The 18852-nt window shown below is 42.6% G+C and overlaps 1 protein-coding gene across 1 annotated transcript in view; it reads right to left on the bottom strand.

Moving 5' to 3' along the window:
* T265_13935 (hypothetical protein) overlaps positions 1 to 12774 on the bottom strand; it is a gene marked incomplete at both ends in the record, with an annotated part of 47926 nt that extends 35152 nt beyond the window's left edge. The window contains 3 exons of the mRNA XM_009171239.1: positions 2084 to 2192; positions 8913 to 9033; positions 12653 to 12774. Coding sequence (XP_009169503.1) covers positions 2084 to 2192; positions 8913 to 9033; positions 12653 to 12764 — 342 coding nt within the window. The remainder of the gene's footprint in view (positions 1 to 2083; positions 2193 to 8912; positions 9034 to 12652) is intronic.
* Between the last annotated feature and the right edge of the window lie 6078 nt (positions 12775 to 18852).

Genomic DNA, 18852 nt, shown 5'->3' with positions numbered 1-18852 from the left:
AATTCAGATGCGTCCCACGTGCGCTGGTGGAATAGTGGTAACACGTTCGCCTCGCATGTCAGGTGTCCAGAGTTCAAACGCTTGCACGGCCATCGGATATGCACTGCTGATGAGCTCTAACAAGAGCGCGACTCGAGTCCAGTGCTTTCTTCCCCCCTTTGGTGTGGATTCACATGAATAATTGCGCCAGGACAGGGAGACTGCTGTTCAAAAACGAGAGTGATGTGAAACTGAAAAATACACCTCCCTCAAAACCCCCATATGTAGATTACAACATTCGGAACTCTGGAACGGTCGGTAGTCGGTATGCACCCCACGATGGTTGTCACTTTTACTCCCGATTCGTCTTCAGCTGCAACACATCGGCGGCGCGTGAAAGGAAGCTATCAGCAAAAGGTCAAATGTTTTAACTTCCGGCCAACAAACAATCCAAGAATTTGAGTTGTCTCCAGTTGAGTAACCACGAGCACAAGGTATTTTGCAGCCGAATTGGGGATACGATAAGCTATTTTTGACGTTCATACGTACGTATTCCCAGAATTCCCAGTCACACCTGACCGCACAAAGATGTGTGTGAGATTCCCGGTGACGGAAGTGAGTTTACTGTGTGGCGTTGTCTTGACACGCAACATCTGTGAAATGAATCTCAACTCAGCTGTATTAAGAGTGTTTGTCAAGGTTTTTTCTAAGACATTGTTCCGTTACATTCAAGAAAGCCTTTCTGTTTTGTGGCAATGAAACAAAAATGTCGGCCAAACCTTCAGGAATGGTCTTAAAGTTGGCTTGCATAGACAAACCTCTAGCTTCAACAAAATTTATTTTGACATCATAAATCACCTGATTTTGCACAACAGTGTTGCGTGGATTGACTTTCTCCGACGCAATTCAATCACAGGTTATGTGGCCACCGAGTTACGAAACCTGGACAGTAAACTCATGCTTTTCCTTCTGAGGTTCCGAAAAAAAACACAAAGGAATCGAAAGTCGCGAAATGGAGCTTTACAACATAAAGTTGCAAGATGCTTGCTAATAAGAGTGCATTGTGCGGACTGGTGGTGTTCTGCCTAGATGATGTCAGTTAACCTTCCTTGATGTACAGTTTCTATAGCTAGATTTCTAAACTCATACTGTACAATGCAATCCTGGTCAAATCTACCAATGGAAAAACCTCGAAACAGCTCGCTCTGAACTTACTTCTACCAAAAATTTTAATAAAAATAGTACGAGCTGCACGGACTCCTTTCACTGTCCAAATATATGTGCAAAACTATTTTGCTTAGACCTTAGTCAAAAGCTTCCTTGAAATCAAGCAGTACAACAGTTGTTTGTCGGTAGTATCCGTGACACTACTCAAGTCCAATGGTAGCCTGAAACAACACAGCTTCAGACTGATTCATTGCCTACAGAATTTAATATTGCATTCTTATCTTTCAGGTCAGATCTTTCCTCTAAAACTATACTCACCAGGATATAGCAAACCGATTTCATTGTCAAGCCGTTGTGAAACTAACAGATTTCCTCAGTCACACCGAATAAGGCAGGCTGTTCGCTCGGAATTCCGATCTAGCTACACGAAAGTTGAGCGCGTTTATGAAAGATTTAGAAAGGATGAGACTAGCCACATCTTAGGAAAAAACTTCGCACTCATAATCGCTGGTATCGTGGGAACGTTATAAAGCAAATACATGACCTGCCAAATCGTGGTGTGGTAACTTCACGTGGGGATATGTTGCAACTATTGTGTATAGCTGAAGAAAACGTTTACATGAGCATCCAGTAGTCATCCTCGGTCAAATCAACAGTCGTTTGGCTTAGTGGAGGACTAGTATGGTTAGCGAAATACACTTATTTGCAAACTCATTTGGTTTTGCGAGAGACTCACCTGGAACCTAGCTGAATCTCTCGTTTGTGATTTTTCCAGTATGGTCGCTCCAAATTAGTACTCAAGAAAATTTTAAAAAAACGCAAGATTTTAATACGGCCTGAAAAATTTCTTTCCCTTAAGAGTGTATTCAAATCCAAGGGAATACTTCTTGATGATAAAATGACTCATGCCTATCGAGTTCGCCTTTCCACAACTTACTTTACTTCCGTTTACTGAACTGCACGATTCCCCATACTTCTGGGATAAGGACCAAATCACCTGATCAACTTTGTGGAACTCGTCGAGTGACAGGCGCAGCACAGATTTGCTGGGTAAAAATGGATATATAAGGCAGGAATTTTGTAGGTGTTTTGACTTTACCTTCTTCTTTATACACTGTATAAGGCTTACAAGTGTGAAAATCATCTCTTTAAGTTAATTTCCTCTTTCTGTTGAGTAAGACAAAGAGTCCGATAAAAAGCAACATCCGGTTCAAAACCATTCTTAGACTCTGCAATTAGCACGCGCCTCTTGACTACGAAAAATGTGTAAACCGCCACTAACATTTTTCAGCAACATCGCTTTGAGTCTGCCGATAGCCTTTCCGTGTCACTTAACATTTTCTCTCATTCACATCAACCCTCTTGTAGGTGTTCCTTATGGAGCTGAATTTTGAACATGGAAGTCAGGTCATATGCCTTCCAACTTCGAAACCAAGCTACGTGTATGGGTTAGTGTGTCAGCTCCACCATGTTTGCAGGATACAACTGTGAACGACGGTACAAAGTAACTGCTATTCAGATGCATTATTAAAACGCTGTAACGAAGATCCTCCGTATGGAAAACACACCTGTAGACATTATTCTTTTCAGGTGTTTTATCAAAACGATATCCCTGGAAACTTTGGTGTGCAATCATGGACGCAACAAATTCGGCCATATCAATGGTTAGAGACGTTGTCGGACATGGCTCAGTCGCGCCTTCAACGGCGCTCATGTATCCAAGTTATCACCTTCAATGAACAGCTCCCTTCCTAATCCCCCCCAAGTTAACAGTCCACCTACAGTGCTGTATTTACACACTAATTTATCAGCTCCCGCCTCTAAAGCGCAGCTTCCTAAGCCATCTCCCCGAACCATCGGTGCACGAAACTGTGGCAGCTACAACCATCGTACGACAAGTACGAGGTTATTACAGCTGACAATGATGATATTACCACACGATTGGTGCAAGTTGTCCGAACTGCAATCATTTTTGATTGTACCATCCGACCTTTACAAATCGAGAAGTGACTCCAAAACCACGGATTCCATAAACAACCACTTGGCATTCATAGCCTTTGCGTGTCCACAGACTGTCTGCAATGCCTGAGCCAAACATGGCCATTATCTTTCGACATCACTCTTTCCGGGACTGACTATCTTTGGCTATCTTTGACTATTCTGACTATCGTTCATTGGCTGCGGCGATGTCGAGGTCGGGCTCCTATAAACTCTACTTATCCCCGTAGTCGTGTTGACTGTGTTGGAACAAGTGTACAGTTCTAATGGTGAAGCATTTGGCAAGTTAGGTTTGGGGTATTGATTACGGAACTATTCCGACGGCTTACAACGAAATATTGATTCAGTGAAAGGCAAGATGAAGACCACTCATCATCACCGTTAGAAACAACCACATCACTGATGCTCTATAGCCCCTAAAGCAAACTGAAAAATAGGTGTCAGTCAACGCAACTTCGCTTTGGTTTAAAATCAGAAAACCTTTAATCCTAAACATGATTAGGATAAAAGCTGTCCGTGGAATCCTGTCAGGCAACATTTGAAGAAATGGAACGACTATAATTATTGCTTTCTTGATGCAATGGTTGGTTGCGATTTAATGTTTCTTACAGCATTCGTTTCATTGTCCTAAGCTGGTGAGTTTTTGCAGTAGTTACCTTGAGTGGGCCTCGATCAGGTGTCTGTTGATTTTTTCGACGAGCGTGGCAACTGGCAAGCCATTTGATCAATGGCAAATAGAGCTAACAATTTTTGACACCATAGAGAAATTTGCCGATATATATACTGCTGCTAAGTTTTAGGACTTTGAAAATTTCCTACCGGCAGGTTTTGACACATAACTCGCTAAAAAATTAATTGGATTCGCTTTGAGGGAACAATGTGGTCCTGTGGCAAGTCATCTAGTTATGACGAAATAAAAAGCAGTCAACATGAACATGTTGCCATAAAAATAAGGCATTTACGTTCCGTCTTCTTAGTGGTTAGTGAACGTATCCAGCTTGACATAGATCATCACCGTGCGATTTACTATGTACACCACTAACTAGATCAAAGCGAATAATTATTAGCACGGTAGATCCACCTGTATAGACCATCCCAGGGAGTACTTTACCAGATGATCGCTTCTGGGGGACTTGACCACTGAAATACACTTCAAGATATCAGGTGAGCTTGACCTTTAGTGAGAGAGCATTCCTTCTTACGTTAACTTAATCAGAGTAATCCAACTGAAAAGTTGCTTATTTTACGAAAATGGTGTTTGTGCTAACGGCCTGGCAGAGTTGGGGCCGTTTGTCTACTAAGTGCTGTTTAAGTAGTCCATTTTATTCGCTTGATAAGCAGCGGGATGATTTCCAGAAATCCACCGGTTACACCTCTCTAGGAATCATCAAACGGGCAAAGCTCCCGAAATCTCAGCTAACTTGTCAACGTGAACCTCAGCAGTTTGAAAGTTTCTATAGGGCTCATTTTTCCTCATGTCACACGTGATCTCAAGTAATCTGGAGTATTCTTTAGCGGCCGTCCAGATGTCCGAGTGCTATTTTTTGTCCTTGGTTCATTTGCCCGCTTATATGACGCCTGCACTTTCGGGCTAATCTGTCAATCACTAAATACCCCCCACCAAAAAATCGACGAAAGTATCTGGTCTTCCGATTCATTTGATGGCTCGTTGTGGCTAGACCAGTGAACTTGGTAATGTCTATCGGCACAAGGTTAAACATGTTCATCTCGCAGATCCGGTCCATCAATGGCCCTGGTACACCAAATTTTTAGTTGGGACTGGAGCTTGTAGGGTCTCTTTTAATCAATACTGTGATTATGGGCCTCTGAAGTTACCCGGATATTCCATTACGATTAAAAGCAATCGAGTCTCCCTTGTAGGACGTGAGTGCTATGGAAAGATTGATTGAGATTCGTTGTATCTTGTCAGCAATCGTGGTCTAGCTTTGGCATGTGAGAAGGCGCCTCATACCACTTAGGGGGAGATCTGTTGAACAGACTAGTCTGGTTTACGCGCATCAAACTGCACTTTAGAATTCAACGGAAACAGTAACAGCACCCTGTAATTATCAATATGGAATCCATCAGTTCGAGTTCTGCCTACTGGCCCCCGACTTTGTCAATTTTTTAACAATTTGTCCGTAGCTTCTGATAGTGTGCAGTGGTAACCGAATTCCTGGTGAAATGACAAACCTTTTCTTGGTTGTAACTTAAAAAGCTGTGGAAACAATTGCAATCGGAGTTCGATGACTCGGTGCGGCATGTGTTTTCAAACTGGCCTGAGTTTTGCAGTAACCTTGTGAGTAGTGTGTTATTTTTTAGGTGGCAACGTCCTGTTTGCCGTAAATTTACGTCAAAGTGATGGTAAATAAATTTCTTTTCCTGTCCAGATTGTTGGAGACGTTCGCTGTGCACACCCAGGCTAACTTTTGCACTGAATCTGGTCAATGCTGAAAGTCGGTTGGTCAAACGTGTAGTAAATTTCGAAAATTTCCCTTATAGTATTTCTGAGTAACACACACAAGTTCATGTGACAAATTCGTCTCAGAACTGATCGCCTCAAGGAAGTCGGTCATCCGTGAACATCCTTACATCGGCTACATAGGCTACTTTACCACTGCTATGCAACTCAGTCCTAATCTCACAGATCAAAGCGTTAAAATTACCTTTATTTACCGACCGTTGTATTCATTGGCACGTCCGTGGATGCGGTGGGAGAACGGATAGAACCGGAAAAAACTTCCCTAAGCGAATTACTATACTACTTCGTGACGCGAGTAGCGAATTGGGTTCAACCAACAAAATGTTCTTTTCATCGATTGCGAAGAAGTAGCATACAACCAGGTGCGGTACCGAAATTCAGCCATCATCAGCGTAAGCGACCCAAGTTTCTCAAGACATTATTGATTAATTGATCAAAGGCATTGCTCTGTGCTCAGAATGAATTCAGCATTAGCCCAAGACTTCCACTGTTTTACTGACTGTCATGTTAGGCTCCTTTCTGAGGCTGCACTTTGCTACTGTCTATCTTACTTTGTTCTACACGTTTTGCAGCAGATGAGAGTTGGGAAAAAGAGTTCGCTCAATACTGGGTTGTTTTACTGTTTCGGTTAGGCTAACCGTGAGTACACAGTATTTTAGAGGTTAACCGCTGTTTGCAACATTATCAGTTTCATAAAACTAGCCAGCGAAAGTTAGAGTAAGGTAACCAAAAAAATTATGTAACGTAGTACGGCCGCGTGATCAGGTGAGCTGAAACAGGATACAGCTATTATATTCATTAAGTCTTCTATTGTTCCTTGGTCTCTTCACACCACTAGAATCCTCAAACGTTCTTCCTGCTCTTGAACATAAGGCGTTCGATGGAACTGAGCACGTCATCGTAGCCGCCAGTTTCTGTTATGACATTCTGGCAGCAGTGAGATTTACTGACCTTGGTGATATCCACCGCTCATTTAGTTGAGTCGGATGGTCTGGACAAAAAGTTATAAAATTTAGGAGCATAGCTTCCTTGACTTGCGTCAATTCAGCCTTCAATCTCCTTCATCAGCACGACCATGCGTCAGGTCGGCCATGTATATCGTTTGGCTACCGAAACCAGTTGATGTCGGCGAACGGACTCGCTCTGCTTTGGCATGCATAACCCTAACTGAAGGTGAAGTGATAGCCGGACCCTCACAATGAAGGGACTGCAGTAAAGTTGCACAGTCCAGGAGGAACAGCAATCTCTAACTGAAGCTCTGCTTTGGTAACTGACCGGCACAAGGTGTAGCTGAATCCAAGACTGGTTTGCGCATTGTAGCTTTTAAGTTATAAGGTGTGAAATCTTGTGTTGAATGCTATACCGACCAGAAACAGACGATGTTCCGCATACAACTAAAGAAGTCGCTTCCCGTTATCCATAAGCTGAATACAGACTCCAAATCTACCACCTAACTGTGCTCCTTCCGTGCTCAGTAGTATAACTTTGCCTTCCACACCATCCACCAGACTCATTATATCCATTCTTCTTACTAACCGAAGCAGTCACGACAGATCTTGGTAAAACCCGTCCTTTACAGATTCAGAACTGCAGTCCGTTAGACGCATGCTGAAATAACAAATAAACGCCATCTATCGCATCGATCTACGTTGATCTTAAGTGATGCAGACAACCACACAGCGCAGATGCAACTGCATATTTAGATCCTGTCTGGTAAAGCACTTTCGGCCTTGTGGTTTAGTGCAAATCCCACAGCGTTGATTTCATGAGCCATTGCGTCAAAACTGCCAGATAACAGAAACGTACTTCTGAGCTCATCCTAAGCAACATGACCTGTGCCGTTGACGTGGGGTCTTTTATACTTCGTGCATCAACAGAAAGGGGAAGCAACGTTTCAGCAAGAGAAACCCTTTGTTCTATTTAACTGCAGCATGCATCAAATATTTGAAGATTTGTAAGAGACTATTTCGTTTTATTTTTCTGTGCGATAGTTAATACAGTGGTTAGGGGACTAGTGGATGGTTTGACCACAATAGAGTATACGATAGATGTAGGCCACTGAACGAAGAACTTCAAGAGAGAGCAATATTACTTGGTTGTCCAGGCTGAAAAAAGTGGTTTGGTTGAGGTACCCACCTCGAACCCTTTTCTCAATAGTTCAACCCACAAGGTAGTAGCAGTATGTCGAGTATTGCCTGGTGCTTTTTTCTTTGCGTTCGGATTCAAAATTGTGAACCATTAGCTAGCGCTTGTAAGAGTTTTCTTGAGGAATCATTCTCGGAGCCCCATGACCCAATACTCTGGCGCACTTAATTGCATGGAACCTGTCCAGCCCGATGCATGCATGAACTGTAGTGCCGTTGCTCGCTGCAAAAGCTTTCTAAAGAGGAATAAGTCCTCTAATTTTAACAGTTTTCCCACCATACTGACTAATGCGCCGGCGATCACAGTCAGCCGCTGGGCATCTAGAGACCACGGTATTTAAGGTTGACATTTTCTAAACCGTCCTTTCTAGGGAAAGCATCGCCGTTTCCACAAATATGAGAGTACTGGTCGCACAAGAGAAACAATGCTTTCACAATTCTATTGTATAGGTCAGCACGATTTTGTCTGCAGGTTGCCTTGTACAACCATTCCTTACAGTACGGGGTCCCGCTGTTCATCGTCGGGGTGTAAGCCATTCGCTTCCTTGTTATGAATGAACCCTAAACAGCCGAGTTGAAGCCAGTGTTGAATTCAGGAATATTGCGGAGTCGAGCCTCAACCATTACAAAAAGATGGCAGCTCTAGGTCGGAATATACTGTTTTGCATTGTGAATACCGGACGGGATTAACCAATCTGATACATACGATTTGGAAGGCACCTCAGTTTTCATCATATATTATGAAATTAATAAACATGGCAAGATCAATTTGGCCTCAGGCATATCGCAAGAAGGGAACATTAAGTCAGTTTGCTGTCTGCACCTCTGAGTTATATATATATATATATGGCGAGCAAACTTAGAAGTGTGCTAGTAATACACATGTTGACAGGCAGAGCAAGCGTGAACCCACGTAATACTCCCTCGAGCTTCATATCCCTTTATCCTAATATTTGTATGGTCCCGGGTTTTAGGGATATGAAACTGCAAATTTGTTTCCACCACGTGGACTCATTGCCTTTAAATTCATCCACTAATTGGGCTCCATCAAATACTTTCTTCTGAAAAATTTCACTTTCAAGTTCTACCAATGTTTGCATTTTGGTGGGAAAAATTTCAACCAACGTTTCACTACTACTTACTTGGATCCCAGGAATATACTGTCCCTTTCAAAATGGACAGCGAACTGTGTAAATTCGCTATCATCTTCAATGCTTCCGAAACGTTTGTGTTCTTTACCAGTCGTCGGATTACTCACCAAATCTAGAGAGGAAAATGAACGCCCCTCAGCAATACTGATGCAACACAAGTCGTTCGAAAAAGAAGTGGATTGACGAATGTTCATTCTAGTAGCCAATAATGAATGCATTTTACAATAAGCTTGTCCAGCATAGAGTCCGATGAAACGGGGCGATTATGTGACGCATAAGAATGCTTCAATTTTTATTTCAGTTTTGATATGTGTGCCATAGTATGCTTGTCACATCAGTCCACTTGTTCCCTGTAGCTTCGATATTGGAAATGAAACCGTAGTGTACGTAATTCACCACTCATAAGGTTGCTGAGAATTCTTCGACAGCCCACGGCCGGTTTCGTCATTCATGTGGCTCATCAGGTCGGTGCAGTCCCTGAGTTTACGTCAACATCGGGGACTGCGCCTACCTGCTGGGTTCCAAAAAGGGCGAAACCGGTCGTGGCCTGTGGAAGAATTTTCAGCAACTTTATGAGTAGCGCATTACATATATACATGTATCGCGATATCTCGAATATCGCGGCCTGATGCTGCACATTCAGTTGCCTGGAAACATCACATCACAAAGATTCAGCTGCGTTCTAGGTGAGTCTCTCGCAAAATCAAATTTGTTTGCAAATGAATGTATTTCAGTGAAACTGTAGTATCTTTTACTGTGTTCAGTCCAATGGAGATGAAATAAATTCACTCTGACGAGAGTGACTAGAGGGTGAGTGAACCACTGATGCGGAAATTATTCCACATTTCCCTAGTCGGAATAATGTAAACTGTGTTGTCGCAGGGTGTTGTAAACCGCTGTTGTAAGTACACGGTGGAATATTCTGGCTCGTCTGGAATGAATTCTTAGGTTGTTACATATTCTGTTCTCTTCTTCTCCACGCTCAACTCGTTTGACATTGTGGAGTGATCAACAGTCCTTATAACCGCGGCCATCACACTGCGCGGTTCAGTGGACAGCGAACTGTGTAAATTCGCTATCATCTTCAATGCTTCCGAAACGTTTGTGTTCTTTACCAGTCGTCGGATTACTCACCAAATCTAGAGAGGAAAATGAACGCCCCTCAGCAATACTGATGCAACACAAGTCGTTCGAAAAAGAAGTGGATTGACGAATGTTCATTCTAGTAGCCAATAATGAATGCATTTTACAATAAGCTTGTCCAGCATAGAGTCCGATGAAACGGGGCGATTATGTGACGCATAAGAATGCTTCAATTTTTATTTCAGTTTTGATATGTGTGCCATAGTATGCTTGTCACATCAGTCCACTTGTTCCCTGTAGCTTCGATATTGGAAATGAAACCGTAGTGTACGTAATTCACCACTCATAAGGTTGCTGAGAATTCTTCGACAGCCCACGGCCGGTTTCGTCATTCATGTGGCTCATCAGGTCGGTGCAGTCCCTGAGTTTACGTCAACATCGGGGACTGCGCCTACCTGCTGGGTTCCAAAAAGGGCGAAACCGGTCGTGGCCTGTGGAAGAATTTTCAGCAACTTTATGAGTAGCGCATTACATATATACATGTATCGCGATATCTCGAATATCGCGGCCTGATGCTGCACATTCAGTTGCCTGGAAACATCACAAATAAGAGATTCAGCTGCGTTCTAGGTGAGTCTCTCGCAAAATCAAATTTGTTTGCAAATGAATGTATTTCAGTGAAACTGTAGTATCTTTTACTGTGTTCAGTCCAATGGAGATGAAATAAATTCACTCTGACGAGAGTGACTAGAGGGTGAGTGAACCACTGATGCGGAAATTATTCCACATTTCCCTAGTCGGAATAATGTAAACTGTGTTGTCGCAGGGTGTTGTAAACCGCTGTTGTAAGTACACGGTGGAATATTCTGGCTCGTCTGGAATGAATTCTTAGGTTGTTACATATTCTGTTCTCTTCTTCTCCACGCTCAACTCGTTTGACATTGTGGAGTGATCAACAGTCCTTATAACCGCGGCCATCACACTGCGCGGTTCAGCCCGCATAGGGACCAAGTAACCAGAAAATCTAATTCGGAGATGTTAACAAAACACTTGCAGGTTTACGAAGCCCAAAAGATGTCCAGTTAGTTCACGTCCTATCTGTATCACAAGTATGGAATGACCTGGTGAACAGCGCTTCTTGCTCACTCTAGGCCGAACAATCGGTCAAGTCTAGTTCATTCTAGCTGGAGAGAACCAGTCGACGTTGGGAGATAGTTTGTGGACAATGTTCTTGGAGTTGATCACTGAATGTGAGCATCGTCGATACCTTCAATGTGACATGAGTGAGTCCCCACCACAAAAGCAGTCTTCACGAGCGCGGCGTCTCTTTTCGACAGTGCTGTTTCTAAAATGACATTTTGAGATACGTTCACAGATAAATTACCGTATGGAACGGAGACTGCACTCTCTGTAGATAGACGGGATCAATACCAATGAGAGACGAGTTCTGACTCATCTGCGAATGCATTTGGCCTGAACGGTAGATGATTACCAAGATATTCCCAACAATGTGCTTCATTGCAAAATGGCCTGTAGAGTGAGGAACCACAGGTTAAAAACGCTGGTAATTCGGCTTACCTAACCACGCGATTATCATCCCTATTGTTGCGGGCTAATTCTATCTACCTGAGTGGATACTTAAGACCACAAACAGACAGTTTTTGTTTCTCCGTCATATCTTAGCAATAATTTCAAAAGCATCAATTACAGTTTTCAAGATGCGCCTAAATAGAAGAGCGAAATTAAAGGCCAGAGGTCCTCACCGGGACACGTACTCTACCGGCCGTTAACTGCGTTTCTGCGCAAAAAGAGCAATAGCTGAAGATACAGAGGACCCCAAAGAAACGTTTGTATCTCGTTAATCCCAAGCTGAGCATATGTTAACATCACTTATTCTCTCGAACAACAGAATGGCAGTCAGATTTAGTAAACTGAGGACGGATGGTAAAGTTGAGCACGAAAATTGGAATCCTGGTAAAGAATTTTTACCGTCCGGTTGTATTTCGCAAGGCGTGCGTTTTTGAGCAGACTCAACACGCAGTTTTATTTTTCACTTATATTACTACATCATGATGGCTTTATTAGAACTTCACACACGCATCCCCACCACCAAATCTCTATAAGAAACCTATTGCTTGATGAGTAGTCGATCGTCTAGTCGACTGCCGAAATGTGTTGGTTTTGTTGGACAACAGCCAAGCTTCACTTGTAAACGACGGGGCGGGTTCGGTGTAACTTTGCTTGGTTAGTTACCACGAAAAACGGCACTCAAATCTAGCTGTGTCCTCGTTAAGAGGTCCCAAGTGACTGTGCTCAGTTGTTTTTGTGCGAACCGATGGCCAAAACATACACATTTGAAAAGAACCCATTAAATGTTTACATTGCGTTTGACACAGTAACAGTCAGAGGTGCCTAGTTTTGCAAAGACAGACCACATTCTTTTTCGTTGTTTGCAAACAGCAGTGAGTGGTCAAAAGTGTTCGGTTTAAACGTTGGTATTTCGGCGATTCTTTTTTACAGAGGTGATACAGTTCAACCAGATAGTTCACGCTAAATAACCTCTGTCAGGATAGAAATAAAGATGACAACTTGTGTCCCACCAAGTAGAAAACTCAACATTTTTATCGTTTATTGAGGACAGGACTTACCATCGATGTGAACAATCCGATAGCTTGGCACGCTCCTGTCCAACTGACTAACCGCGTTTTGATAGCAAAATCCCAGGAGAACAGCTATTGTAGCAATAAACGGTTGTAACATCCCTGTATTCCTTCGAACCTATCTGTTTTATATCGAGTACGCTACTCCGGAGCTCTGCCAACACGGTGTGGCATCATTCGAATGCGAATTCAACACACTCACGAGTGCACACCTGCTGTGGACTAGTGCACGGAACACCAGTGGAAATGGAATTTGTCGTGTATGTGTGTCTTTGCAACAAATTGCACACAGTAACAGGGTATGTGTACACCCTTGTGTTTTGCATACTGACTGAGTTAATACTACTGGCCTCCGATCACTTGTCGTAGAGTTACAACATAACAAAGTAGTTGAGTCAGCAAACTGGCGTGTGAAAAATCGATCGACCGGTCAGGTGTGAATGAAAGCGTCTTCCAGTGGTCTGTGCATCCACAATTACAGAGCACAGAACATTGTGACCAACCAGCATTGTGACTAGCACAGTGGCGCATAAGGAATCCCGACAAAAGATAAGGTTAAGAATCCCAAAAAAGCGGTCATATTGCTGTCATACTTATTAACTACAACCAATGTTGTGGTCCAAGTGAAGATAAATTTGAAATCTTCTTGCGAACCAAGCTTGATTTTCTATTCTCCCGGTTTCCCGCTGCCACTGAGTCTCGTCGCAAACAAATGCTTTTTTGTAGGTAACAAACAAGCAGCAAAAAAGGAAGCTTTTGGAAAGTACTCACATGACGAACTGTTCCTCATGATCATTGATTTTCATACAATGTAAATGAACACACTGTGGTCATTCCTCACTGTTAATCGCTGTACGAACTACTGCCAGAAAGTTATGTAATCCTTCTGTTTGGGGCAGTATTCTTTTGCCGTGAAGCAATGCAAACGACAATGGTCTACAATCTTAAACAAACAAGATGGCGCTATGAGAAGGCTTCTGGCGAACTCTGACTAATCCAGCGACGCAGTCAATTAGAGGCATTGCTCGATATTTATGACATCGTTCGACATTGAGACCGCCTTTGCATTTCACTGTCAACTGAGCATCGCAGTAGAGGAGAAATTCGTCACCAACTCAAAACATTCACGAGTGATTATTGCGCAGATTGGGTGCAGGTTTACACCAACTCTGAGCATCATGCCTACAACATAAAGGAAAAACAAAGCTGATGAATGTCCAGTAGGAAATTCTATCTACTTTAACATTTTTATATGTTGTATGTCAAACACTGTCGTGTAGTAGTTTCGAATTGTTCATCTGTTTATGGCCTTAGAAGGATGTGGTTGAATGTTTAAGGATTTCCACACTCTATACCCTCTTTCTGATTTACAATGTGGAAATTAAATTAGCAGACTTATTCTAAAACAGATCGGATCCATTGTTGATGGTGGTAGTGTGAGGAAGGATTTCTATGTCGTGGGGGTATGTGAAATATCTGAGCGGGAAAAATGATGCGGTATGGGTTTCAAAACTTGAGTCGGGCCAGAATAAGATATCCCGGAAATAAAGCCGAGTTGGTAAACACCACGGGCCTCTTCCCTTTTCTCTGGTATCAGACTAGCTAGTCGGTGTCCTACTTGCCTCATGAGTCTTACAAGACCTCAGTTCCTGTTGGAAAGTGTGCTGCAAATGAGTGGTACCATGTTGTCGCCCCTTTTAGTGATGAAATAGTAAGCGTATACAGTTCTTCAAAGCAGTACTGGGAAGTTTGCTCGAAAATCTCTTTCACGGTAATCAAAGCCCTGGTTTTCGAAACGGAATTCAGCGGGTATTTTGATCCAATATCCGTCAAGGAGCAAGAATATCCCCAAACGCTGTAGGTTACACCGGGTGATAGGTGTAACAGCGTGTGAGTGGCGGTTAACCATGTACCTTCAGGAACACAGTTTACCTCTCTGATAGACGCGGAAAGCCAGAGTGAATGTGGATATGGCAACCTGTTAAGGTTGTACACAACCTAGTCTGGTTGCAACAAATCAAAGTAAAGCAATCAATTATGACACTGAATCTAGTTTATTATTTCGTGGATACCCTGTATATATTCATGTAAGTGGCTGTCTGAGATAGAATTAATGTTTATGAATTAGGTGACGCTCTTTTATTTGAAACTGATATTACTGCTGGTTTTCTGGAGTCCATCTGCAGGATAGTATCAACAACATGGACCAATTTTCTAAGAGATCTGATGGTTTTCACTCTTAATGCGACTGAAACAATTGCACTCCAAAAAATTGAACTTTGTAATGAAACAGTATCGTTTTTATAGTTCAGCATCAGAAGCTGCGTTGGTTGGAACATGTATTGCGTATGCCTAACCATCGTTTGTCGAAGTGATTCCTGTTTTCCGTCCCCAATTCAGAGTGGCGGGAGCACAGAGGTGGACATCCCTTGACCTGGCAGAGGGGTATGAAGGAGATTACGAGACGCTAGGGTGCTGTCGGTGCTACTCACCTTCCAGGGTGGGGACCACATGATCCTCACTGCGCCTTGTTGAAGACACTTCAAGTTATGGCTGTCAACCGATGTCAGTGGCGTTCTTGTTTGTCAGTTCTATCCAGATTGCCTGAATGAGTGTTTGGTGGTGTAGGCACCCCAAAACGGTAGTAAGTTAGCACTGAGACCACCTTTATTCTTTTCTTCACATCAAGTCTTACAAATAAATCATGGTTGTACAGTGGCGAAGCGTTGGTGTTGAACACTGATGTCATGCCATCGGTGGTCGTTTCTACCAATACCCTGGCACTGATCAGTGCTATTTTCTTCGCATTTTCACCATTGTTCTCAACTACCCGCGGGAAAGTGGGCAACCGAGTGTGGCTGAATGAAGTCATAAAATATTCTTACTAATCAGCATACCTACCAAACAGTTTTTCCTCTGAGACTAATGAAAATTAATTGACCATTAATTAGTGTATCATACTTTGTTGACACTGAAACAGGCTATGTAAAGACTCTCATTTGCGATTAGTGAAGCTGGGAAACTTGAGTTTACGTCGTATAAATTCATATTAAGATGAGTTCATATGCATGCAGTAGTAATCCATGAAGGTAAAATAAAGTAGTGGTGGCTTTTGACACATTTTGTTACGTCATTCTTCGAGCAAGTTGATTACCTTTCTTGCTTCTTTGCAGGGCAAACTCCATGTACGCTGGTCAAGTTCTCCATTAAGGACGTTAACTAAACTTTGTGTCCGCGTCAATTTTGATCCTCTGGGAAATCTGAACGGATTGATTTGGATCTTTTCCAGATAAACCCCGCCAAAACATTAACCCCTGCCACTCAAAAAGGATAAGAAAAAAGGGGATATGAAAATTGTAATTTTAGTTTTTATTGAAGAGAGTGAAATTGGGACATGTCATTAATAATTTGCATGAAAGGTCCGTTTTTCGGTACATTTTCCTCCAAACAAATTCACACAAGTAGCTGCCCACTAAAGATCAGTGTGTGCCGCATTGGCGTTTATTCTGCATCTTGTAGACGTGCCACGGAGATTTGATGGTTTGTACGTGAGCTTCAGTCGTTGGATCCACAAAGTTTTCGGTATGATTAACCGTTGGAGTCTGCAAAAGTCGCCAGGCGAAAACTTCTCGAAGAAAGTTCTTTCAGTCAACAGCGATGGCTATTAGATAATTCCTCTGAGCAGAATTTAATTCTTGCCTAATTTTTGGGCCAGCAATAAATGAATAGAATTGTTGACCTAAACTCCATCCTGGACCGCTCCAGCCAAGTTCCCTTTCGAAGACCGATTTCTTCCCGACACTGTCTGACATTACACCCCAGCCTGACAGAAACAGTTGAAAGTGTCATCTGGTGGCCATTGTTGCATAAACGTTGCTGATGGATCACTCCGTGGCTTTGCAAAAAACGTATTGCCGTCTCCTTATCATGAACGAGAGTTCAAAGCGTCAGAAAGTTCATTTGAGGTTTCACGTCCGAACGGAGAAAATTTTTGCATAAAATGAGCCTAGATGCGGATAAGGAATTGTTTTCATCAAAAATAGGTGTGTGCGTACAATAAATTGGTGTTGGCTTAACTTTCGGGCACGAACATTTTGCATTAGTGGCGGGGGGGGGCTGGTAAAAATAAAGATCCATCGATTTTACCGATTCCACGAGACTTAACTGTTTATCCGCTACTTACAACATTTAGTTCCACGTTATTATGTCATAAGTACATAAATACGTATATATATACACATATAAACCTAATATCTAATTCGAATAAAGTTCATCATCCAAAACTTTTAAAGATAGGCCACTTGGAAGGGTCTACTCGTGTAGTACACGCATGTGCAGCATTGTGTTGGCTTTGTCAAGTTTTATCTGACTTCTTTACAGCTCATCCGTTTATTGGAATGGTATACCTGTGCGATAGAGCCGAAACAGAGTCAGACAACTGGCGTTATCCTCGCTGTCGACTCGAATCAAGAGCTAAAATCAGAATTGGTGAAGAGGCGTAAACGACGGGAACGTCAGCTTCTGAATCTTTTTAGTTCATTATTGATTTTGAGGGTAAACTGAATAGAGAATTGGACAGCACATTATTCCTCATTTCAGGAAGAACACGGTTCCTTTGGAGAACTGCCCGGACTCCTTTGCATTCAGGGAAAAGGAGGATTCAAGTTTTTGTCGATATGCCGCGAGACTTAACCAGATTTCGGGTATCACAAGCGGCAAGTATCAAATGGGTGTCCGGTTTTTATTATTTAACCATTTCCCTCGTCTATCGTAAATGACCAGTCGAACTTAAAAATCACACTGGGTTCTATTCGGTGTAACAAGACTTCATGCAGTGTTCTTCGCTGAGAGTTTGCAGGGGCGGAAACCGGCTATACCGCTTCATAAATGTCAGCTTGCATTGCCAACCACTTCGTCGAAAGAACGGTATGTATGCTGCTTCCCATGGATTTTGAGAAACCTGAGTGGAGCATTTCCAAATGTTTTAGGACATCGTGTTGAAATAGGCGAATGGACGATTTATTTCGGACGTCCCTGTCTTCTCATTAGTACACTCCCAAAGAGTCTGATAAATGTGGATTGTCAATTAGGGTTGCACACCACGTACGCCTTTAAAAATTAATGAATGCTCTGGAGGGGCATTAAGCAATCAACTCAGTGAAAAACCTAGATCTCCGGGTTATGTCGAACCTCAATGTACATTTCACGATCAACTTCACCACATACAACTTTTTCGCGTCTTACAGATCACATGAAATCATGTCACTGCAGTTTAAGTTGTCAGCTGTTGCTAATACTTTTGCCTTTTACTCAACGGTGCATAACTGCTTGCTGCAGGGCTTCGGAATATTTCTTCCATTGGCCTGTATAATGGATATTGAGCAGAGTAATGAAATGAGCATGACCTATCTTGTCACCGGAGACATTGACCAGGTTGAGTTCAATACCAGAGGTCAGTCTGTTAACGGCACGCCTGCTGTTTCAAATACTAATAAGTCCTTTGTAGATGATCTTATGGTGCCCGAAAAAAAACGTTGTATCTGAAAAACACACAACCACTGAAGAGTCTGAAGTTTCCATTCCGAGAAGATCCGAAAGATTGCGATCAAGACCATCACTGGACTATAAACAACCACACGCTCAATCAAGGTGTGGCGGATGTGATGAACATGACTGATACTCTAGTCATTGCTCTATTCATTATTCTCTTGTTTTAATATTCCATATGCTGTACGTATACGCCAAGTTGAATACATACGTGCTACTTGTTGTGCTGATCTGAATTCTGGATTCCTAGTCCGTCTGGTCATTCCGATATACGTGCGAAGCTTAATTCTCACATGAGCACATGGTTGTTTGCCTGCTAAGTATCTTTGCTTTGCATGCATTTTGTTATATTTTGCTGGACTGCAGAAAGGATGTAGCGAACAGGCAAATTGCAAATATATCATTTTGAATTCTTCATATGGGTGATAATATAGCAGTTCCTTCATAAGGACAGAGAAGGTTAAAAAATACATCTTCCGATAGAGTTCAAACTGGTAAGTGATCAGGTGGCTGTTGATCTGTTCGCCGAGCTTGGCAATTGATTTGCAAAGGTTTCGTCACCGTTCGAGGAGACGTCTTCAGTGCGCTGTTGGTTGGGTAGTCCCTCTCTTCGTGCCCAACCAACAGCAGATCGGAAGAGC

The sequence above is a fragment of the Opisthorchis viverrini genome, assembly GCF_000715545.1.
Source record: "Opisthorchis viverrini unplaced genomic scaffold opera_v5_123, whole genome shotgun sequence".
Classification (NCBI taxonomy): Eukaryota; Metazoa; Platyhelminthes; class Trematoda; order Opisthorchiida; family Opisthorchiidae; genus Opisthorchis; species Opisthorchis viverrini.
The sequence above is the reverse complement of the archived record's forward strand: the minus strand, read 5'-3'. Positions and strand labels throughout refer to the sequence as shown.